This window comes from Rhinoraja longicauda, chromosome 6 (assembly GCF_053455715.1).
Source record: "Rhinoraja longicauda isolate Sanriku21f chromosome 6, sRhiLon1.1, whole genome shotgun sequence".
NCBI lineage: Eukaryota > Metazoa > Chordata > Chondrichthyes > Rajiformes > Arhynchobatidae > Rhinoraja > Rhinoraja longicauda.
The window spans coordinates 3,564,681-3,589,513 of NC_135958.1; the positions used below are offsets into that span (position 1 = coordinate 3,564,681).

The 24,833-nt window shown below is 41.7% G+C and overlaps 1 protein-coding gene across 5 annotated transcripts in view; it reads right to left on the bottom strand.

Moving 5' to 3' along the window:
- The window catches only part of dus2 (dihydrouridine synthase 2), a 62,968-nt gene that overhangs the window by 17,892 nt on the left and 20,243 nt on the right, over positions 1 to 24,833 (bottom strand). For all 5 annotated transcript variants that reach the window (XR_013547362.1, XM_078400368.1, XM_078400366.1 and 2 more), the window contains 5 exons: positions 18,905 to 18,970; positions 14,549 to 14,619; positions 11,006 to 11,092; positions 8,849 to 9,017; positions 5,133 to 5,254 (listed from right to left, as the gene is read on the bottom strand). Coding sequence is in view for 4 of the 5 variants with exons in the window: in XM_078400368.1 (XP_078256494.1) it covers positions 5,133 to 5,254; positions 8,849 to 9,017; positions 11,006 to 11,092; positions 14,549 to 14,619; positions 18,905 to 18,970 (515 nt within the window). In the remaining variant the exon portion in view is untranslated. The remainder of the gene's footprint in view (positions 1 to 5,132; positions 5,255 to 8,848; positions 9,018 to 11,005; positions 11,093 to 14,548; positions 14,620 to 18,904; positions 18,971 to 24,833) is intronic.

The following is a 24,833-nucleotide window of genomic DNA, read 5'->3' on the forward strand; positions in this document are numbered from 1 at the left end:
GTGCTAGTTCTTCAAATAAACCAAAGTGAGAAATTGTTTGAACGTTTGAACATAAATTACAGAAAATTCTCATATTAAATCTAAGAAAGATTTTAAATAGCTAAGATGCAGCTATGTTAAACTAAATAAAATTGAAGTCATGAAATAAATAATGGGACCATGTGATGAAGCAAAGAGCAAGATTAAACCAAGATTTGACAATATTGATGTAAAATAAAAAGGAACTGCAGATGCTGGTTTATACCAAAGATGGACACAAAATGCTGGAGTAACTTGGACCCAACCTGAAACATATTCTGTACATTTTCTCCAAAGATGGTACCTGACCTGCTGAGTTATTCCAGCATTTTTTATTTATCTCTAGGTAATATTAAATCAAGCCAGCTTGTAATTTGCTATCTGTGCCATTAGATGGCAACTGTGGTTCATTAATTTACAAAAGTAGTTATCATTGCAGAATCCTCTCATCCTCACAACTACCACCTCCCAACATCACCCCTAGATTTTGCTGGATTTTCACATGGAGGTCCTGAATTTATTGACTGCAATCTCACAGCCACTTTCTGGTTGTCCTCAGCTTGGCTCTAAAACGTGGCAGGAACTTGCTGAAGTTTCCCATTCTTAGTTAAGAGTTAAAGGGAGATACATGGAAACAGAAGGCCCATTAGCCTGCTGAGTCCGCGTCGACCATCAACCACCCAGTTACACAAATCCTTCATTAATCCAATTTTTAAAAAAATCTCCACACATTTTTATCAATTCACCCAGATTCCACCACTCGCTAACATACACTAAGGGGCGATTTACAATGGCCACCAATCTGCACGTATTTGGGACCTGAAGGAAAACAATGCCTTCACAGGACAACAATGCAAACTCCACACAGATAGCAACTAAGGTCAGGATTGAATCTGGGTCTCTGGTACTGTGAGGCAGATCCCCCAGCTCTGCCACTGTGCTGCCACCTATCTTTGGAAGTCTGCACTTACTGTGGTAGACACAAAATGCTGGAGTAACTCAGTGGGACAGGAAGCATCTCTGGAGAAAATAAATAGGTGACGTTTCGGGTCAAGACGTCGGTGTAAACCAGCATCTGCAGTTCCTTCCTGCACATTTTGACTGCACATCTGTGCCGTTAGCCTTGGCGTGGGATCAGCTGTTCAATGGAATAGGGATTGTAGAACTACGAGAAGAAATATAAGGCAAGTAATACTTCTTTTAATGTTAATGTTTTTCCTTGTTTAAATTTGTTTATTTGTTGTACGATTATTATTTATGTTTTTGAAAAATGATTTCATATTATAACCTTTTATCCGATTTTAACACCTTTTAAATGCTTCTGAATAGCTGAAATATATTGATAACTTTTACAAATGAAGATGAATGGGGCAAGACTTTTTTTCTGGATGCCCCCATCAATCGATTATGGTCCCCAGATGTGGAGCAGATGAGATCAAGGCAATAGTGAGTGCAGACAACAAGTACAGGCAGATTAAATCAGTTTAAATAGGCATCATGTTTGGCACAGACATTGTGGGCCGAAGGGTCCATCCCCGTGCTGCCCTGTTCTATGTCCCAATTCAGCAAATGGGTGGTCAGCTGGGTTTCCTCTGGGTGCTCTGGTTTCCACCCATATCCAAAAGTGGATTGGGAAGATAATTGGCCTCTGTAAATTGCCCCCAGTGTGTAGGGATTGCATTAGAAAATGGGATAACATAGAACTAGTGTGGAGGAGTGGGCGATGGTTGGTCGAAGGGTGTGTTTCCATGCTGTATCTCCAAACGAGACTGATTCCACAATTAAAATGTTAGGTTATAAAATAATTCAATAGTTAATAATCCATCAAATACAGGCAAGGTCCCTTGTTTATCCTAATTCTGAACTACTTCAGTATGCAACTCCAATTTCTTGGAGCTATTTGGAAGTGCTAGTTTTATAATTTTTTACTTTTGCTTAAATACTATTGATGGCCAAATGTGAAAATGCTATCAGAAAATTGTGAGCACAACGAAACACAAAGGGCAACATTAGAATAGGTAAATTCAATACTAAATGTGACCATGGATAAAGGTACATGTGTCTGAAATTCAAGAAGTCGTGGCCAAATAACAGTGAAGAATCAGAGTGGTTTACATTGTTAGACAAGTTTCTTAGATGTGACCTCAGAGAAAATAATTTTAAATGATCATAGAGGCAAACATTTACAACAAAAATGTTCAGTTATTGCTAAGCAGCTGCTTATTATTTTCAGGGATAATAACCTTCAGAAAATTGCACTGAGCTTGGTTCTAGCGGTCTCTCAATGATGAAAGGATAGACATGCAAAAACAGCAGTGAAATATAAATTGAGAAAGCTTTGTGGAAGGATCTTGCATCAGAAATATCAATATGTTAGTTCTTTTTAGACAAGTTGACAGGTTTTATGTTCAGGTTTTTCTATTTTTATTTTCTTTTGCAATTCTGGACCTGTTTTTAGGCTGGACACATTGATCATGTGCCAACTGATTTACAGCACGATTAGCCAACTAAAAAAAAGGCATGGAGTAACTGCAAATTGCTGTTGAATTGTATCCATCTGAAGATCAGTAGGTAAAGCACCCTGCTGCACTTGAGTGTTAATGAAGAGCATGGGGTACGTTGGGTCTGATATTAATCAAATGCTCTGTGGCAAAGATGACTGAAAGCAAATCCTGATGTGGGGAAAACATAATTCTCCTGCGCCAAGTTCAACATTACGGCTTGAATACATCAGCTGTAGCTTTGGTTAATTTACAGGTCAGTTTACTAAAACTGTTAAAGTAATCTGAACCTGGAGAAACTAGACATCAATTTCAAAAATAATCAATACTGTTGGTATTATTAGAAATATAAAAGTTAAAGTTATGTTTCCTTTTTATTTCGCACAGCAGTCCTGCTGAATCAGATAACTTGATATTCATTATTCTCCACTGCCCAACTGTAAACTATTATAGTATTAGGAGAAATTTCAAGCAAAGCACTATGAGCACACGTAATGTCAGTTGATTTGGTGAGATGTCAGCATGCAACAGGAACTGAATACTCCATTAACAAATGGTGTAAACATCGACTCATTTGGATTTAATTTCCCAGTCAGTTCGCAGCTTAATGAACGGAAGGCCGACTAAACTATAGATCTCAATATATGGTTTAGTCACATATGGTAACAGTTGCTTAAGCCAGCTTGGAAGCATTGTGCCAGTTTCCAGGATCAGATTGGCTGCTTTTACAATGAGACTTTCAATCAAGGGCTTGATTTTATGTACATTGAGTTTAACCAAAAAAATACTGTATTTTAATGAAACCAGAAAAAGCTATTTGTCAAAAACAAGGGCCGTAATAAAGTCACGTTCTTCAAAGGGTTGTAAAAAACACATACAACATACATATAGTTTTTCCAAAGAAATTCATACAGCTGCATTGCAATGGTGGAATCTGGAACAAGAACTTTACCTTAGACGTTAGAGAGGCAGCGCGAAAGCAGGCCCTTCGGCCCACCAGGTCCGTGCCGACCAGCGATCACCCCATACACTGGCACCATCCTATACACTAGGGACAATTTATAATTTTACTGAAGCCAATTAACCTACAAATGTGTACATCTTTGGAGTGCGGGAGGAAACCGGAGCACCCAGAGAAAACCAACGCAGTCACAGGGAGCTCGTACAAACTCCGTAGTCACGCCTGTAGTCGCGTTCGAACCCGGGTCTCTGGCGCTGTAAGGCAGCAACTCTACCGTGCGCCACTGCGCTGCCCTTTTTCAAAAAATGTGTTCTCCATTGGAAATACCATTTTAGAAGTAGAGCTGGAGCAGACAAGAACGAAGTGAAGATGCATATTTTTACAAAGCTTTGCCCCAAAAGTCTGCATTTTCTGAAATGACTGGGCTTTTCTGAGAGAGATTGGAAATGTTTTAGGTATTCTGAGTTTGTGGGCGTGGGAGTCTTACCTTCTGTGCCCTCAAGGTTGGCTGGGGGAGGCTCCCCAGGGCAGAAAGGTTGATGAGGGCCGGGCGAGGAGAGGGACAACGGTTCACGGGACTACCGGATGGAGGCAACAGGCCTTTCGGGTCCATCTGCAGCTGGGATTTTGATAATTGCGCCAAAACCTGACGACTTTGCATATAGACTGTGGGATGTTTTTATGCATTCTATACTTAACTGGGATTGTACTTACGTATGGCAATAATCTTACTGATCTGTAGGCAAAAAAGAATTTCCCTGTACCTTGGTACATGTGATAATAAAGAGCCATTGAACCACCGAGAGATGGCAAGTGGAAGCAATATAAACAGGTTGTTGTTCAATGGTGTTACCATTGTTCAGTCCCTACATTCTGGGCCAGAAACTCAACTGGACCAGTGACATGTGACATTGATTGAAAACAAGTCAGAGGGTAAGTAGAGTAGGTAGGAACTGCAGATGCTGGTTTAAACCGAAGATAGGCCCAAAATGCTGGAGTAACTCAGCGGGACAGGCAGCATCTCTGGCGAAAAAGAATGGATGATGTTTCAACCCGAAACGTCACCCATTCCTTCTATCCAAAGATGCTCCCTGGTCTGCTGAGTTACTTCAGCATTTCGTGTCGATCTTCAGTTTAAACCATCATATTTTTTTTTTTTCATATTTCAGATACAGCGCGGAAACAGGCCTTTTCGGCCCACCAAGTCCGCACCGCCCGGCGATCCCCGCACACTAACACTATCCTACACACACTAGGGACAATTTTTACATTTACCCAGTCAATTAACCTACATACCTGTACGTCTTTGGAGTGTGGGAGGAAACCGAAGATCTCGGAGAAAACCCACGCAGGTCACGGGGAGAACGTACAAACTCCTTACAGTACAGCACCCGTAGTCAGGATCGAACCTGAGTCTCCGGCGCTGCATTCGCTGTAAAGCAGCAACTCTACCGCTGTCATCTGCAGTTCCTTCCTACACTATACATGTCTAATGCACTAAATCTGTCCTCTACCTTCAACTTTAAGTGTTTCTAAAATGGAATTAAATTAAAATTATTTTTTTGAATTACACAACTCTCTTTTCACATTCAAAGATTCTTAGTTACCACAGATACATGGTTTCCTCGACAATCTGTAAATTCTGTACTTACCAAAGCTCCTCATTTGACTGTGCAGCGTGTAACTTTTTTCCTTGAGCTGATTCTAATTTATCTCTCAACATTTGACAGAGACAGTATTTGGTGTTTGAGTAATGGCTGTCATATCTTATTGCCTAGAGAATAGGAATTAATGAAAGAACATGATTACACCAATACTTTGTTAAAGTTTCATACTTTGATGAAAAGAGTACACTTTTTAAAAAACAAATCGTACAATTTGTTTCAAAGTAGTTCAAAATCTTGTAAAATTATGTATAATAATTCAAGATATCTTTATTTGTCATCCAAAAAACAAGTTTTTTTGACGAAATTTAGTCACCCACAGTCCAACAATAAAAGCAATAAAATAAGCAAATTACACAACCCCACCAACACACAAAAAAAAAGAAACATCCATCACAGTGAGTCTCCTCCAGTCCCCTCCTCACTGTGATGGAAGGCCAGAATGTCTTTTCCCCTCCCCTGCTGTCCTCTCCCGCGGTCAGGCTGGTGTCGTTGCCACGTTCCAGGCCGCGCTGAACGGTGAAAGGTCCGCGGCGGGCCGACCCAAGCCCCGCGATCCGCGGGTAGTATCAGTTTGTGTAGTATCAGCCACGTTAATGTAACACACACGAGTTTATAGCACTTTATCTAAAATAATCTATCCAGGTTTATTTTTGCCCTTTATCCGTTTCCATTATTTTGGTGTAATTGTAACTTCATTTGAGCCAAATGAATGTATAGCAAGTGAAACTTGGGTTAAATCTTAGATTCCAGACTCAGGGATTTCAAATCGCCAGTGAAACGCTGTCCACTTAAGGCTAAAATCAACTCCCATCCCTTTTAATATTCTTCTGCTTAATTAATATAAGTAGCAGATATATGAGCATATTGTAGGATGAATGAAGACTGTATGGTTAGCACTTGGAAATATATCTCAATTAATAGCAGGTTATATCAATGTAAAACTATTTTTTTCTTTGGAAACGCATATTTAACGGAGAATATAGAACGGTATAATAATGGAATGGGCCCTTTGCCCCAAGGTAACTGTGCTGACCATGATGCCAATATAAACTGCATATGGTCTATATCCTTCCATCCCTTGCCTGTTCATGTGCCCATGTAAATTAAAGGTCACTGTCTTATCTGTTTCCACGACCCACCCACCTCCCAGCAGTATATTCCAGGCACCTAAAATTATCTGTGTAAAAGAAAGTTGCCTCGTAAATCTCCTTTGAACTTTCCCTCCCTCACCTTAAATCTATACCGTCTAGTATAACACATCTCCACTCCAGGGAAAAAGACTAACTACCTAAACCTATTTAATAACAAATTACCTCTCTACCCTACTTGTTAACAGATTTCCTATTTGGGAAAAATGCTTCCAAAACATTTGATGCATCTTTTTAAAAGTGGCGTTGTATATTTGATATGGAAATTATACGGTGCTTTTTGCTGAACTTTGTTGAACTTTTCTGTAAGTATAAAGACCCCAAGTAGAAATGGATAGGCGTTTGTGGAATAACAGGTAGGTTGCTATGCTGCACGTTTTTCAAATGGATTTGTAAAACAAAAACAGCAAATGCTAGAAGTACTCAGCTGGTCAGGCCGATTCTGTAAGAAAGGTGAACAGTCAATGTTTCAGACCGAAGACCCTGTGTCAGAACTGAAAAGGGAACAAAAGAAGTTGGTAAAGCCACAGGGTGGAAAGGGAAGGCGATGTCTCTTTAGACTTTAGATATTCAGTGCAGAAACAGGCGCTTCAGCCCACCGAGTCCATGGCCACCCTGAACATAGGATTCCCCCCAGCGTTGCGTCCTTAGCCCCCTACTGTACTCCCTGTACACACATAACTGTGTGGCCAGGTTCAGCTCAAACTCCATCATCAAGTTTGCTGATGACACTGTGGTGGTGGGCCGGATCTCCGACAACGATGAGAAGGCCTATCGGGAGGAGGTGGCTGATCTGGCACTCTGGTGTCAGGACAATAGCCTCCTCTTGAATGTCAAAAAAACTAAGGAGCTGATTGTGGACTTTAGAAGGGCTCAACATCCAAGGACGTACACGCCACTGAAAATAAATGGGTCTACTGTGGATAGGGTGAGCAGTTTTAAATACCTGGGAGTCCACATCAAAGAGGATCTGACATGGACAACACACACTGTAACTGGTGGGTAAGGCAAAGCAGCGCCTTTACCACCAGACAGCTGAGGAAATTCAGAGTGTCTCTGAGGATCCTTCAATGCTTCTACTCTGGGGCTGTAGAGAGCATCCTGTCCAGCAACATCAGTCTGGTTTGGGAACAGCTCTGCCCAGGACAGGAAGGCCCTGCAGAGAGTAGTGCGTTCGGCAGAACGCACCATGGGAATTACACTCGCCCCCCTGCAGGACCTATACATCAGAAGGTGTAGATCGAGAGCAAGCAAGATTATGAGGGACCCCTGCCACCCCAGCAACGGACTGTTCCAGCTGCTATGGTCAGGCAAGCGCCTCCGCTGTCACGCTGTGAAAACGGAGAGGATGAGACGGAGTTTCTTCCCACAGGCCATCAGGACTGTTAACTTTTATAACTCCAGGAACTAAATTTTGTCTTCTCTATATTAACTTTAATTTATATGCTGTAACTGTAATTCTTTTTTTGCACAATCCGCAGGCATTGCCACTTTCATTTCACTGCACATCTTGTATGTGTATGTGACAAATAAACTTGACTTGACAACAGCAATCACCCCATACACTAACACTATACTACACACCAGGGACAATTTACAAAAGCAAATTAATCTGCAAACTTATACGTCTTTGGAGGAAACCGGAGCACTTAAAACCTATAGGGTCACAGGGAGAACATACAAACTCTGTAGAGACACCACCCATGGTCAGGATAAAACCCGGGTCTCGGGCGCTGTAAGGCAGCAGCTCTACCACTGCGCCACTATGCCGCCCTAGCTCTGATAGGATAACGTGGGGATAATCAGTAAACATGGTTATCTCATTAATGAGTGAATGGGAGCAGTTAGACGGTGTGAACATCGAGAAAGGAACCCAGACTAACAAATCTGAGTCTGATGAAAGATCTCGACCCGAAACGTCACCCATTCCTTCCCTCCAGAGATTCTGCCTGTCCCGCTGCGTTACTTCAGCATTTTGTGTCTACCCCAGACTAACAAATATGGGAGTTGTGAAATGTAGAGCAGGATGATAAGGCCAGCAGATCAGGGTGCAAGTTCAGTTCCAGAGAGAAAATAAAGGAGCAAAAAAATACCAAGCTAAGCTAATATTGCAGATGGATGACTGATAGAGATGGATCTCCAACCGGAAATTATGACTGTTTCTTTCCCACAGATGCTGCCTGACCTGCGGAGTATTTCCAGCATTTTCTGTTTTGATTTAGATTTCCAGCATCTACAATTGTTTTGATTCTCATCACCTTGATCGATTTTATGACCATTTTTGTTTTGATTTAGTTTTAACAGAGCCAGACTCTAAAAAGACCAAAGTGCAACAAAAGAACAAGATTACCATCAATTCTAATCTACCGAAACATTTAGGCAAGTAGTCTGCTTACTATTTGTATGTGGAATCTGAAATAAAACATTCAATTAATTACACCCTGAAATTGCTCCATTTCGGATGCAAGTCGCATGTCCAAGACGTTTTTACTTCTACAGTTAGCAACAGGCATGTTACATTGCTTCCAAGATAGTTGTAACTAAAATACTCACGTATGTGAGATATTCCTTCAACACCTTTTCTGCTGGTAACAGTCCTTCCTTCCTGAATATGGACGGATTCCACATCGCTGCCCGGGCTATCATTACTGAAGAGGCATTTGTTGCCCAGCGGAATTTTTCAATGCCTGCAAAATCTTTGATAATCTCCTGAGATCCTCCACTGAGAGAGACAGAGTGGGAGAGAGAGAACATGGCCATTTTAATAAACTGAGGTGATGTAACAACTCTGCATTTAGTTGAGTTTAGAGATACAGCAGGGAAACAGGCCCTTCGGCCCACCAAGTCTGCACTGACCAGCCATCCCCACACATTAACACTGCCCCACACACTAGGGACAATTGACATTCAGACCAAGCCAATTAACCTACAAACCTGTACGTCTTTGGAGTGTGGGAGGAAACCAAAGATCTCAGAGAAAACCCAATTAATTTGGCTTGCCTACCATTCAAGGAAGCATTAGAGTAGCATCCTGCACTGGACTGGTCCCATTTGCCTGGAATTAGCCAGTACCCTCCAAACTCTTCCTGATCACACATCTGTCCAAACATGTTTCAAAAGTCATAATTGCATCCACTTCTACAGCTTCCTCCGCCAGCTCATTCTTGGTATGGATTACCCTCCGAGTGAAAACATTGCCCCTGTGCTCCCTCTTAGATCTCTCTCACCTTAGACCTATGCCCTCTCGTTTTAGAATCATCTAACCTTGTGAAAAAGACTGAGTGTTCACTTTATCCATGCCCTTCATGATCTTGTACACCTCAATAAGATCATCCATCAGCCTCCTATGCTCCAAAGTAAAATGTTCCAGCCATATCAACCTCTTCCTATAACTTAAGCCTGCAAGCCCAGGTAACATGCTGATGATTTTTTTGTTGTCCTTTCCAGCTTATGTGATGTAAAGTTTATATTTTTTTAAGCAGTGGAAGGGGAAGAGGGATTTGTGTTATTCGCATGATTGAAATTTATTAGCATCTGGTTTTATGTGACTAGAAAATTAATAACAATGCTATGCTTGTGGGTTTATGAGAGTGGGGTAAAACTAGCAGGGCTTCTTGCTGCTTGCACCATGAATGACTAACTTTTCCTACAACCTTCAGCTAGAATGTATTCTGGAATTGCAATTTACAATGGGGCATTTGGGATCTATGAATGAAAATAATAGAGGGAATGAGATGAAAAAAAAATTAATTCAATCTACAGAAAATAAGTAAGAAAAAGGGGAAGAATGATCAGATCATGGAAGAGGAAAAAATGACGAAAGGCAAGAAAGAAAATTAACATTTCTTTGTCACAGTTAAATTTATTACATGTGGAAATGAAACAGTTTAAACCATTCATTCCCTTCGCTGGGGAGGTTGGTCGGCATTATATTAACAACTCTTATTTCATTAAAGACTAGTTCAGTTGCTCTAATTTTCTGTAAAAATAGCAGGGGTGAGACATCTTTTGCGCAAGGAAAATATCTGAACAGCAAAAAAATTCTAACATATTATGGAAAATTGTAACTCAAAAGTTTTTTGTTTACTTCCCTTACCTGGCTGGCTAACCTGAGTTTGTATCATAAAGCCATCTATAATTATCCAGTAAGAGAGCCCCTATTATTTCTGTTCATTTTTCTCAGTGCATCTAACACGGAGGATGTGCAAAGTCTAATTTTCAGTGAAGGTTTACTAAACTTAATTTCTCGAAAGGGATTTTTTAAAAACTGTGTAGCTTTATGTGAGAGCAAGAGGGTACAATAAGTTCATTGATCAAATTAAAGGGTAGGATATAACTAAGTGTTTGAGCTGAGAACAACTTGCTTCCTCACAGACAATGGCAGATAATAAAACAGTGAGTCCACAACACCACTTTTAGTGAGCAGCAGAGAATTTATAGGTCAAAGTCCTTTGCTTATGAAGATAATACTGAACATTATTCCGATCTACCAAAAGCTTGGCTATTAATTTATAAAACATTCACTAAAAATGTACGGGTTAATTAAAACGATTAAATTAATGTCTGCCCAGCCAGTCGTCAACCCCCAGACTGATTTTCCCTTTCATTTGGTTGGGGAGTATAATGGGCTGGTTGTTTTCCTAAACAAATAAGTCCAGTTGGACTCGCAGATCTAAGTCTGTGTTGGGCTGGATGGTTGACTGTACTTACTTTGCTATTACAGGGATTGACACAGCTTCAGAGACCGCTTTAATTACGTCACCGTGCACAGGATGCTGCGGTCTTTCCTCCTTCCTTCTGTTGAAAAAACACATTAAACATTGCGCAGTGTTTACAGAAGACCGACATGGCCTCTTTCCACATATTTCCCTCAGTAGAAGCTGAACCAATAAATATCATTGTTCCAAATTCCTCCTCCCGACTAACTCGTAGTTGTCACGTCTCCCCTATGTTCCTCTAAATCTGCCCTCTTTTGCACATCCTTGATTTTTGGCATTTCAGCCATTGGAAGCCTTTGGAAGAAGGGTTCCAACCCAAAATGTTACCTATTCATTTTATCCTTCTAACCTGCCTGGCCTGCTGAGTTACTCCAGCATTTTGTGTCTATCTTTGTTATAAACAAGCATCTGCAGATGCTCATCCGACACATTGGTTACCCATGCCTTTAGTTTCCTAGTTCCCAAACCCTGGAATTTATGTTAAAGCTGTCCAATGCACTTTAAAAGCTCATTATAACTTCCCCTTGTGAGTACCCCACTTAATATATAGCTCACTGCTAAATTCTCTTTGATAACACTGCGTAGTGCCTTAGAAGGAAAATCAAAGAACTGGAAACATTCAGCTAGTCAGGCAGTATCAGTCCCACCATAAAGATGGCATTTTTCATTTTTGTTTCAAAGTTCCTGCAACTCCAGTTCCTTGATTTTCATTCTGAGGCACTTCAGTGTTATCAAAGGGGGTAATGGTAGAGTTGCTGCCTTACGGCACCAGAGATCAGGGTTTGATCCTTACTACGGGTGCAGTCTGTACCGAGTTTGTACATTCTCAATGTGAACATGTGGGTTTTCTCCAGGAGCTCGTTTCCTCCCACATTCTAAAGACATACAGGTTTGTAGGTTAATTGGCTTGGTAAAAATTGTAAATTGCCCCTATCTATTGTGTAGGATAGTGCTAGTGTAATGGGATGGCTGATCGGCGCGGATTTGGAGGGCCGAAGGGTCTGTTTCCGCGCTGTATCTCTAAAGTCAAAGCCACACCATAATCTCACGCAGATGGACGGATGCTAACTAGACTGGGATGAAAGCTTTCATCATATTGGAGCAGAAGCTGCAGTAAACCTGCCTATGGGATATGTTGTTTATTCAACCATGACCTTGAATGATTTTTTTCCACCAGCCCCCATCACTTCAATACAGGAGTAGTCATCGTGACAGCAGCTGGCTGCTCTCATACAATGGTGAACACTTCCCTCCCCCACCTCTCTGCTCACCAGTTGTCATTATCAGAGAAATTATGTGCAAATATCCAATATTCATAGATATATTGAGCCAAACTGCTACAACTATTCATAAAAAGACAATTTTTAAAACATTCAATGTACTAAGAGACACACAAAGTGAAGGAAAAATGTTTCAACAAACTGAAGAATATAAAAAAATAACTCCACCAAGTCTTCCAGCCTGAGTCAGGCGACTCTATGAGTGCTGGTTCCAGAAGCAGATCTGCAATTATTCATTACAGTCGCTCCACTCTTTTAAACTTCTACTCCAAGCACAGAGGCTCACTAACTGTGCTCCTCTTAATCACCTCTAAGAAGGGACAGTTTCTTCCCAGCTGCTAGCAGGCAACCGAACCATCCTAACACCCTCTAGGGAGCGGTCCTGAGTTATCATCCACCTCATTGGAGACCCTTGGACTATCTTTAATCGGATTTTACTGGACGATATTGTGAACTAAACATTATTCTCCTTATTCTGTATCTGTACACTGTAGACGGCTTAATTGTAATCATGTATAATCTTTCCGCTGTCTGGATAGCAGGCAACAAAAAAGCTCTTTACTGTACCTCACTCCATGTGACAATAAACGAAACTAAATACCAGGAACCAATTGCTTGTATTTATTTGAAAGGTGACTTCTCAGCTGATCTGGAAAGCCTGTGGAGGTTCACACACTGCCTCTTTGGACTCCCTGAAAGGCACAGCAAAAGTGAAGCTGGAAGATGCTGTTGTTGACTTAAGCCCACGCCCCACTTAAATCCAGGATTTCTGCAGGGAAACCTGGAGAACTGCACGTGTCTCACTTTTCAACACTCAGGCCTGGGTTATGCCATAGCATAAGAGTCAGACAGGAAGTCTGTAATAAGCCATAGCAGTGATCTAATTGCCTGGGATTAGTAATGGCTGCAGTACAACTAAAGGTAGTAACATTATTATTCCCTCGAGCCCCCCTCAACAGTCAGGGAATACTGCCTTACCAGCTGTGATGCTGGCCAACGACCAAACCTATTTGGAGCCTTTCCCCATTACAAATTTGTGGAATGAAGTCAGCCCTGCTCACTCATGGCCAAACCTTGGATCACAAGTAGCCCTGAACATATTAATGGCAGAAAACATGTTGCCCCCTGGGGATGCCACACTCCCTGACATTACTAGGGCAGCAATGTGTTGCAGCAGTTAGTGGTGTTGCCTCACAGCTCCAGCGACCAGGTTTGATCCTGACCTCGAGAGACTGCACAACTCCCCTGTGACTACCCACCTTCCCCTGGGTGATCCACTTTCACCTGAGAGGCTAATTGGCAATGGCAAATTACCCCAATTGTAGAGAAGTGGCAAAAAGAATCAAAGGGAGGAGTGGGAGTTTGGGGGAGGGCAGGGACAGATGGGGGTGACTTAGAAAAATGACCCTAACTGTGGATAAGTGGTAACAAGAATCAAAGGGAGTGGTGGGGGTTGGGGGTGGGGGAGGGGGAGAGGGACAGATAGGCGTGACCAAGAATGGTGCCGGACCTCAGGGGAGTGGAAAACAGAACTGATGAGAATGCTCTGCTGGAGGCTGGCATGGACCCCATGATCTCTGTTGCCTGGTGATAAATTAGATAAGCTATTGAATCTGTCAAACGCTTTGAATGTTCTAACATCCACAAAGCATGGCAAAAGGGAAGCTGGAAGATGCTGTTGTTGGCTTAAGCCCTTGCCCCACAAGTCCACAAGCAAAACAAAAGGGAAACCGTAAAAATTAGACAATTGTATTGTCTAATAAGTAATCACATGCCCATGGGAAATCAGTGGCGTCATCCAGAATCTCAGCCTGGGATCAACAGGGACAGTTTCTTACCCAGCTGTTATCAGGCAACTGAATCATCCTACCACAACCAGAGTGCAGTGCTGAACTACTATCCATCTCTTTGGTGACACTCGGACTTTCCTTGAATGGACTTCGCTGGCTTTACCTTGCACTAAACGTTATTCCATTATCATGTATCTGCATACTGTAAATGCCTTGATTGTAATCATGTATTGTCTTTCTGCTGACTGAATGGCACGTAACAACAAGAGCTTTTCACTGTGCCTCGGTTCACGTGACAATAAACTAAACTGAACTGAATGCAAATTCCAGCAATCTAATCCATTATTTTAAGGGCACAGCTGATGGTGTACTTCCCGGTTGTTTCTCGCAGGACTTCCCATTGCCCACTGCAAGTCAACAATCAGACTTTAGTCTGATTCATGTGGCTAGACTTTAGTCTCTTACCTTCCATGGACAGCCACGGCTGCAACGCCTGTTCCTTCGATACGTTTTACCAGGTTAATGGTGTCTTCTAGCTGCAATTAAAGGCAAAGCAAATCACAAGATCAAGAGATGAAACAAAGTTTTCGGGCAAATGTTATTGATTCAACCACAATACTTTAAGCAGCAAATATCGCCATCAACAAAATGGAATATTTGGAATAAAGTCCGGTGGAATCTAATAAAAACAGGAAATAAAAATAGGAGCTGGCTAACCCCTGTGAGTGTGCTCTACCATTCATCAAGATCATGGCTGATCTTCTATCATAGCTTCTATCATATGTCCAAAGGGGTGATCGTTGGTTGGCGTGCATTCGGTGGCCCGAAGGGTCTGTTTCCGTGCTGTATCTCTAAAGTCTAAATTGTAGCTCCATTTTCATGCATTATCTTCACACCCCTTGTTTCCTTAATATTCAGAATTCTGCTGATCTCTGTTCTGAATGGACTCAATGACAGGTTCCACAGCCTACCAGGTAGAGAATTCCAAAACATCACCACCCTCTGATTGAAGAAACGTTTTGCCTTAGTCCTAAATAGCCTGCTTCATCCACTCCTCAGCTGGAGTAACATGCCCCCTGTATCCACGCTGTTGAGCTGTGTATGCGGAGAAAGCGTTTAGAAGGAGCTACTGCAGCTTGATGTCTACACATGCTGTTCAGCAACAACCTGCGAACAAAAGTAGTTTAAACAGGAAGATTTTGCTTTATCCGACTGAGTAATTTTGTTTAGGAAATAGCATCTGGTTTTCTTGGGTCCTGGGTGCCCATGACGTTTGCAACCTTGAGACCGCAACCTATATTTGTGTAATGCATAACAACCATTTCACACAGTAACAATTCCTACGCCAGTATACCATCACAATTTCAATGCATTGGTAAAATAATATGTTTTTCAAGGCTAGCTATGAAACCTTTGACTGCTCAGTGTCAACAACACGTGGGAAACACTTACACAAAATAATATGCACAACAAGTTTAGTAGGGCCCAGAATAACCAATTAGTTTAAAAACATTTAAATTGCATAACACTTTATGGTTTTAACTTGTCCCAAGGTGTTTTGAAGATGGAAAACAGACTTTTGGGCACGCAGAATGAGGTTATGGAGGAGAAGTCATATCCTTAGTAGTAAAGATGGATTTAAATATTTTGCAAAAGGAAATCAAGCCCATCTGTGCCTTCTCTGCCTCTGCATTTGATGACTCATCCCAGTCATAGTGGCGCAGCAGTAGGGTTGCTGCCTTACAGCGAATGCAGCGCCGGCGACCCGGGTTCGATCCCGACTACGGGTGCTGTCTGTACGGAGTTTGTACGTTCTCCCCGTGACTGCATGGGTTTTCTCCGAGATCTTCGGTTTCCTCTGACACTGCAAAGACGTACAAGGTTTGTAGGTGACTAGGCTTGGTAAATGTAAAAATTGTCCCTAGTGGGTGTAGAGTAGTGTTAATGTGCGGGGATCGCTGGTCGGCGCGGACCCAGTGGGCCGAAGGGCCTGTTTCCGCGCTGTGTCTCTCAACTAAACTAAACACTCGATGTTTTCCTGTCAAATCAGCCTGAAGAAGGGTCTCGACCCAAAACGTCACCCATTCCTTCTCTCCAGAAATGCTGCCTGACCCGCTGAGTTACTCCAGCATTTTACGTCTACCTAACCTTATACCCTGTTACTAATATATATTTGAATTTAATCTGCTGCACCAATACTAGAAGAAAATTCTGTGTTTAGTTTAGTTTAGAGATACAGCGAGGAAACAGGCCCTTCAGCCCGCCGAGTCCACACCAACCAGTGATCCCCGCACACTATAAACACTAGGAACAATTTACATTTATACCAAGCCAATTTACCAACATACCTGTACGTCTTTCGTGTGTGGGAGGAAACCGAAGATCTCAGAGAAAACCCCACGCGGTCACGGGGAGAAAGTACAAACTCCGTACAGACAGTACGCTGGTCGGGATCGAACCCGGGTCTCCGGTACTGCAAGCGCTGTAAGGCAATGACTCTACCGTTTCGCCACCATGCCGCTGTGTATTCTAACTACCCACTGAGAGAAAAAAAAATCTTCATGCCTGAAATTGGCAACACAACCAGATTGAGTGGTAAAGAAGGAATATGGTAGTCTTGCCTTCAATGGTCAGGGCAGTGAGTATAAGAGACAGGATGTTATGAGGCAGCTTTATAGGACCTTGGTTAGGCCACATTTGGAGTATAGATAACCCTCATTATAATGGACCATGGGGGGGAAGAAAAGGGGAACGGTATTCGTTATTGCCAATTGTCCGCTATAACCGAGTAAGGGGATATTAGTTCATATATTTTAAATGTTAGATCTAAAGTGGCATATGAAAGATAAAATTAATACTGAAAGCATGATAATAAGGCCAACTTCCTGCAGTGCTTCACATATTCCATCATCGATTGCAATGTATTTGGAAAGAGATTCATATAAACAGTGAAAGTAGCGCAGATAATTGTTTATAATTTAGTGCCTATTGCCACCATCAGTCCGTCCGCTATAACCAAAATCAGTTATGGAGGTCGGTAATAACGAGGTTAGACTATAAGTATGCAATTTTGATTGCCCATTAAAGGAAGGATGTGAAGGCTTTGGAAAGGGTGCAGAGCAGGTTTACCAGGATGATGGTTGAATTAAGGGTATTAACCACAGGGAGAGGTTGAACAGACAGGATTGTTTTCTCTGGAATGCCGGCAGTCGCAGAGAGATCATGAGAGGCATTGATTGGGGCAGACAGTCAGAACCAGGATGGAGATATCAAATACTGGAGGGCATAGCTTTAAGGTGGGAGGGGCAAAGTTTAAAGAAGATGTGCTGGGCACGTTTTTAAACAGTGGGTGGTGAGTGCCTTGAACACACTGCCGGGGGTGGTAGTGGAGGCAGATACGATCGTGGCATTTAAAAGACTTTTGAATAAGCATATGGATATGCAGGGAAAGGAGGGATATGGATTATGTGCAGACATATAAGAGTTTATCTTGGAGTCATGTTCAGCAGACCTCGTGGGCCAAAGGGACTGTTCCTGCCCTGTACTGTTCTATCCCTCTCTACTTACATACAATGATGTTTAAATTATTGAGGCTTGTATTAAAGTTGGCAACCAATGCAAATGGCTATGATAATCACCCTGAAAATTCTTTAAACTTTTAAATGCCTCTGTTAAATGTCATCTTAAGTGCCGTGGCAGTAAAAACACCACTGTGTCATCTCTTATGAAATACAGTTACCACGTGGCGGTTTTCTGTGCTGTTGACTTACAACAATCAGGAGCCAAAGACTGCAAATGGTCCCATAACTGGGTCAAAACCACTTTGTACTAATTTATTAATTCTTTACGTTTATTTTTAACGTCCACACTACTGGTGCTTACTTTAACTACTTGACCTCTATTATCAACACACTTTAGTAATTTTCTTTTAGTGCTTTCTCTCGTACATTTGGCTTACATCTGACAACATATCAACTCACAGACTCACAAATTAAAGTTGCACCTGTCACCAGTCAGCCTATCCCACATATGTTGTCCCCTATATGTCCATATTGTCTCCTATAGTCTTCCCCTATATGTTGGTCAATTGTGATCTTTGCCAGACCATTGTGGCCACAGCAAATTTTCAGAAAGTAGAGAGCCCAGATGCTCCTCTGTTGACAGTGGGTGAACAGAAGGTAAAGTATGTGGAGGGAGGGAGGGAGGGAGGGTTAAGAGAGGGGTTAGAAGGCTGAAAGAGAGCATGGAGAAATATTACTTTTTTCTGAAATAAATTCTGTGAGCGTAAACTTTGTTCCGTACATCAACATTTTCGGGTGTGATTCATCAATACTGACAGGCGAATTTCTGTAACCTAAACGGCCAAAACACCGAGGTCCACTGTAAGTGAGTGGCTAGCTACACTCATTCAATGATATTTCATTTTCACAAGTATCTAGGTACAGTGAAATTCTTTGTTTTTGCATACAATCCGGTAAATTAATACAGCAGACTCATTCATACAAAGAGTCTGGCACTGACAAAGTTTATAAAGTTCTCAGTGCAGTCTTATCTTCAGAAGGCATAATCCAAGACCAGATCTAATTATATTGACATGAATGGTACAATTGGAGTTTTATACCAGTCTGATGGTTTCACAGTCTCTTTTCATAAGGTATTTATTTCCAGATTTAAAAAAAATAAAAGCAAAATTTAAATTTGTGATCACTGGCTTTTTAGTCCAAGTTTCTGGATTATGAGCCGAGTTATGATGAAATAAAGTCAATAACATAAGCAATAAAGACAAATTATGACAACATGAGCAAATATTTGGTCACTTACAGATGGCAAAATACGAATCTTGCATGTCACTGGCTTTGAGATTCCTTTAACTAGAGTGGAAAGGATCTAAAATGATGGAGTAAAAATGGTGAAATTAATATTCGGAGAAATGTTATCAAAACCATTTTCATCTCCGAATTCAATTAATAACAGTAATAATCTTTAATTCTTATTATGTTTCCCCAAGTTAAAGTTTCAGAGAGAAACACATAGCTAGATGCATCATACCATTTTTGAGGCATAAAGGAAACTCTTATTTCAGGACTGCACATTAAATGTAATGTCCCATGTAGCATGACCATGTGACACGACAAAAGGAAACGCAGCAATCTGAACCTCATGATCATTAAGAGCACAAACTCCAAATATTTCACAGTTCCAAGCTAAATTAAACCAAAGAACAAAACAAGCGCCTTCTCTACAAATTCATGATGCTTCTGGCGACACAGGGTGGCACAATGGCGCAGCGGTAGAGCTGCTGCCTCACAGTGTCAGAGACCCAGGTTCGATCCTGACTACAGGTGCTGGCTGTGTGGAACTTGCATGTTCTCCCTGTGACCCTGTGGGTTTTCACCGGGTGTTCCGGTTTCCTCCCACATTCCAAAGACGTATAGGTGTGTAGTAGGTTCATTAGTTTCTGTAAATTGCCCCAAGGGTAAGATGCAAAAGTGGGATAACATAGAACTAGTGCAAACAGGTGATCAATGGTCGGCGTAGACGGTCGTAGAACGTTTAAATGTGAAGGGACGCCACAACTCACAAACCAATGCATGACAACTAATTTAAGACACAAAATTATTTTGATTGCTTGGTATAAAAGAGAAGTGAGTCAATTTTTTGTTATTAATGCATGTTTTTTGATAATCCTACCATTTATTTGCTGAATTTCAGTTAGTGAGCTTCACCCGCATTAACACATGCCTTTATGCACTCACCTTTTGCATGGATCTTTATCATTCTGAAAATGTAAGTACAGTACTCAAAATGCACTGGTTTTCCTTTATGTATCCTATTAGCTGCATCTTCAAAAAGTTTGTATAATGTTTTCATTGCTCTAACTCTCTCTGAGCAACTCAACCAAAATTCCTTGTCCAGGTGTTTTATATTTTCAAGGTTAACAACAGGACACATGTGAGATCCCACTACAAATGCAGCTTTATATGCACACGCACCCTATCATGCAATACGTTGGCACCGACTATCTGTCTGAGCCCTAACCCACTATCTTTCATGTTTGGGGCTGGTGACTAGCTTCTTCGCTAGGCTCTTGGAGTACTGGGTTCTTCACTCTTCTCCAAGATTAATGTCTTGCCTCAGGTGTTCCTTTGGTTGGAGTCTTCACTGTCCGTGAATCTCACTTGCTTCATTGTTGTCTAATCCAGTTACCATGTTTCAAGCATTCTATCATTTCATCCTTTATAACTGGATCTAGGATTTCCCCCATTATTGACATGAGGCTAATCAGTCTGTTGTTTACTCTCTTCCTCAAAACGTGGTGTCACAATTATCACCTCCAATAAGCTGGACTATATATTGAACTAAATATTATACCCTTTGTCCTGTATCTATACACTGTGGACGATTTGATTGGAATCAATCTTTTCACTGACTGGATAGCACGCAACAAATATTTTATTAATGTACCTCGGAACACGTGACAATAATAAACTAACCTAAAAGCAATAGATTCTAGAAAATGATAACCAACGTATCCATTATCTCCACAGCTATCACCACTCTTACTCAAATTATCATCTTTCAGTGCCATTAATTTCCACACAGAATTATTATTTTACTCATGTCAATTTCTTTTAATTTCCAATCTTCATTAGTTTCTTGATTCTCTAAAAGGAACCCTCTTCTTTGAAAACAGGACAAACATATTTGTTTATTTGTTTTACAATTTCCTGTTCCCTATTATGAATTCTCCTTTAAATGTCAGTCACTGCCTGTTCAGCTATTAACATTGCTACCCCACCTATGACTTGGCTAAAGGCCATATCTGGGAATATCATTTCTGACCGCACCGCACCAGTGTGCCGTTTGTGCTGCTGACAGCTGGCTGGTTTGATCAGGCACACCACTGAGAGAAATGCCTCTGGTCAACCGGGTCTATTAAATCACTGTGTAACATTTAGTGCTTGTGCAAGAGTACATACCTTGTGAACTGTAAACTTAAAGAATTATCTGAGAAATACACTGAAGGTGTGAGAAAACAATTTTTTTTTCAAATGTAGGTTTTATTGTCACATGTGCAGAGGTACAGCAAAAACCTTTGTATTGCTTGCTTTCCAAACAGATTGGATAATAGATACAATAGATAGTGCAAAGGGGAAGCATATACCGAGTGCAGAATACACTTCTCAGCGTTGTCGCACATCAGTCCAATGTCCTCCATGGGGTAATGGTGAATTGAACAGTACCCTGGCTTATGAATGGTCCTTTTGGCTTGATTGAGTGAGATGATTGATGGCTTGATTGAGTAAGAATTTCAGCACCTGAACCTCTTTGTAAATTCTCCTAGGAACACCCTTTATAGGAGAATTTAGAGAATCAAAACTCGGTCTTTACGTTAACAAACAAACAATTTGCTGGAATGATGACTATTCAGATGAAGGGTCCCGACCTGAAATGTCAACTATCTCTTTCCCTCCACAGATGCTGTTTGACCCCCTGAGTTCCTCCAGCAGACTGTTTGTTACTCCATATTCCGATTGGTCTATTAGGTCCATGTCTGTACATAAGATGCGTTGTTGTCCTTTGGTCTAAATGTCAATCTTGATAAATTCACACCATGGTTGTTACTCCTCATTGTTTCTAACAGGGATGGTGTGGAGCATCACTTCTGAGGAAAGTGGAAGCCAGTACTTGTGAGTGGGACCCTCTTCTCAGCATCTTAGGAACAGTGTACTGGTCAGGGGATCTCTGCCCACCCTGTCCATCTTTACCTCTCTTCCAATATGTGTCTGGGCCATTTTGCCTGTTTCCCCCACTCCACTTCGCCATCACCTTATCTCCTGTTAAATTCTCAAGTGCTTCAGGGCAATTTCCACAATCGGAAAGTCTCTGAAGTTTCCATGGTACTTATGCCCTTACTTTTCTACCCCTGATTCCTCTATTTTTCTCTCACTTTTACTTCTTTCTTTTCTCCGATGAGGTAGACGGTAGCTCAGGACCGGTCACTAGTCGTTGATAGGATGGTTCAGTTGTCTGATAACAGCTGGGAAGAAACTGTCCCTGGAACTGGAGGTATGCGTTTTCACACTTCTGTACATTCTTGCCTGATGGGAGAGGAGAGAAGAGAGAGTGTCTGTCCGGAGTGAGACGTCCTTGATTATGCTGGTGGCCTTGCCGAGGCAATGTGAAGTGTAGATGGAGTCAATGGAAAGGAGGTTGGTTTGTGTGGTCTAGGCTGCGTCCACAATTCTCTGCAATTTCTTGCAGTCTTGGATGTAGTTGTTCCCAAACCATGCTTCCCAGCCTGACCACCTTTAATAGCTGTGTAAGAAAATAACTGCAGATGCTGGTACAAATTGAAGGTATTTATTTCACAAAATGCTGGAGTAACTCAGCAGGTCAGGCAGCATCTCAGGAGAGAAGGAATGGGTGACGTTTCGGGTCGAGACCCTTCTTCAGACTGAATAACTCTGATACACTCATCATCCATCAGTAAATTATTCTCAATGGAGAAGAGAATAAACAGGATCCAATAACTGTCAAGTTATGACCTTTTTCACTGAAGTCAGTGCACGCTTGACGGTTTCAATTTACTCAAGTTAAGCGCCGATTAAAACATTCCACAGATTGTTTGGAAATGAGCACCTTGGGCAGAAATATCTTTCAAGAATAGCCTGGCTGTTTTTCCAACCTTATCATCCATCAGCGTTCTGTTTTTCTATTATTGCCTACCTATCAGGTATGACATAAGGAATTCAAACATCTGTAATAACAAACTGAAGGGAAAAGCTTTCAGCTTCTCAGCCAAAATGAACTCAAGAGGAAAAAAAACTGACTTGCAAGACTGAAATCTTCAATCACAAGCAGCAGCAAATAAACAACAGCACGTTAGCACCAATGTTGGTGCTAATCAAGCAATGATTCCTTTATGTATACTTATGTACTGCATAAGGTTATTCCTCCATAATAAACTCCATTATGGGGAGAAACCTGAGGGTCACAAGATTTTTCCATCCCTTCCTTTCTCAATACTGAATTTATTTTAAAGTTAAAAGTGTACTAGAGTTATAGAGTGATACAGTGTGGAAACAGGCCCTTCGGCCCAACTTGCCCACACCGGCCAACATGTCCCAGCTACACTAGTCCCACCTGCCAGCATTTGGCCCATAACCCTTTAAACATGTCCTATCCATGTACCTGTCTAACTGCTTCTGAAATGTTGCGATAGTCCCTGCCTCAACTACCTGATCGGGCAGCTTGTTCCAGACATCCACCACCCTTTGTGTGAATAAATTATCCCTCAAATTCCTAGTACTGTCCTGTGTTTAAGAAGGGACAGAATAAGCCTTCAATAAATTCACTTTACAGATAGGATTATGCAGATCACACTACTGATATTGATTACCCGAGTGGTTATATGGTCGCTGGCAGCAATGTCTTCCGGGGTAAAAGATACATTTGTGAAGCTGACACGAGACTACAGATGCTGACATTTTGAACAAAAAACAGCCTGTTGAATTTGCTGCAATTTCTTGCGGTCTTGGATGGAGCTGTTCCCAAACCAAGCTGTGATGCATCCTAATAAAATGCTTTCTATGGTGCATCTGTAGAAGTTGGTGAGAGTTGTTGGGGACATGCTGAACTTCCTAAGCCTTCTAAGGAAGTAAAGGCATTGGTGTGCTTTCTTGGTCATTGCTTCAATATGGAGAAGTTGTTGATGATATTAACTCCTAGGAATTTGAAGTTTTCAACCATCTCTACTTCAGTGCTGTCAATGCAAACTGGGGTATGGGTACCACTTCGCTTCCTGAAGTCGATCACTATCTCCTTTGTCTTGCTGACATTGAGAAAAGAGGGAGGGAACATGAGCAAAATGGAGGGAAGGGGATGGGGAAAGGAAAATAGAGGGTTGGTGTAGGGAAGGATGGGAGACGAGCAGATGGAGGAATACCAATGCTTCTTGCCCAGTTATAATGCTCCTTGTTTTTTCTGCTCTGCACAGTACTATCCAGTTCATCTTGCACCACGCCACATTGCAACTATCGCCATTCAATACGCAATCCAACAGCCTCACAAAACTCACTTCCTTAATTTGCTGTCTAACTCTGTTGTTGGATAACCATCTGTGACCGTGGCTCATATTTCTCATTAGTCTAGCCTGACTAGCTTAACATTTCCTGCAAATCTGCATTTTTCCCCTTTGCATTTTCACTCTAACTGCCCTCATCTCAGAGCTTTTCCAATTTTACTTCCACGCATCACCTGGGAAGCCCAACTTCATGGAAATGAAGCAATCATCTCAGAGAAAACACCAAAGCTGTGTAGTTCAAGGAATAAAAAACATTCTCCACCTGTGCGCAGCGCAGGTTGACACAAACTCCCCCTTCCCCATTGTGTGCTCTACGTTCTCTCTTGCACCCCCCCCCCCTCCCCAGCACAGTGTGCAATCTTCTAACTTTCTTGCAGTTTCTCTCTCTTGATCTCTTGACCTACTTTGATCTTATTGAATGTGTCAGACTTGGAGGTGGCCTGACAGGTAGATGTTGACAAGATATCTTTTATTAGGGAGTCCAGGACTGGGTGCAAAGTTTCAGAATAAGGAGCCATCCATTTAAGGTAAGGAAGTGTTTCTCCTCCCGGGGGAAACTTTGGAGTTCTGTGCACGAGAGAGGTGGAGATAGAATCATTGAATATATTCAAGTCAGAGATTGTCAAGGGTTATGGGGAAAGATCAAGAGAAGTAGAGCCGAGG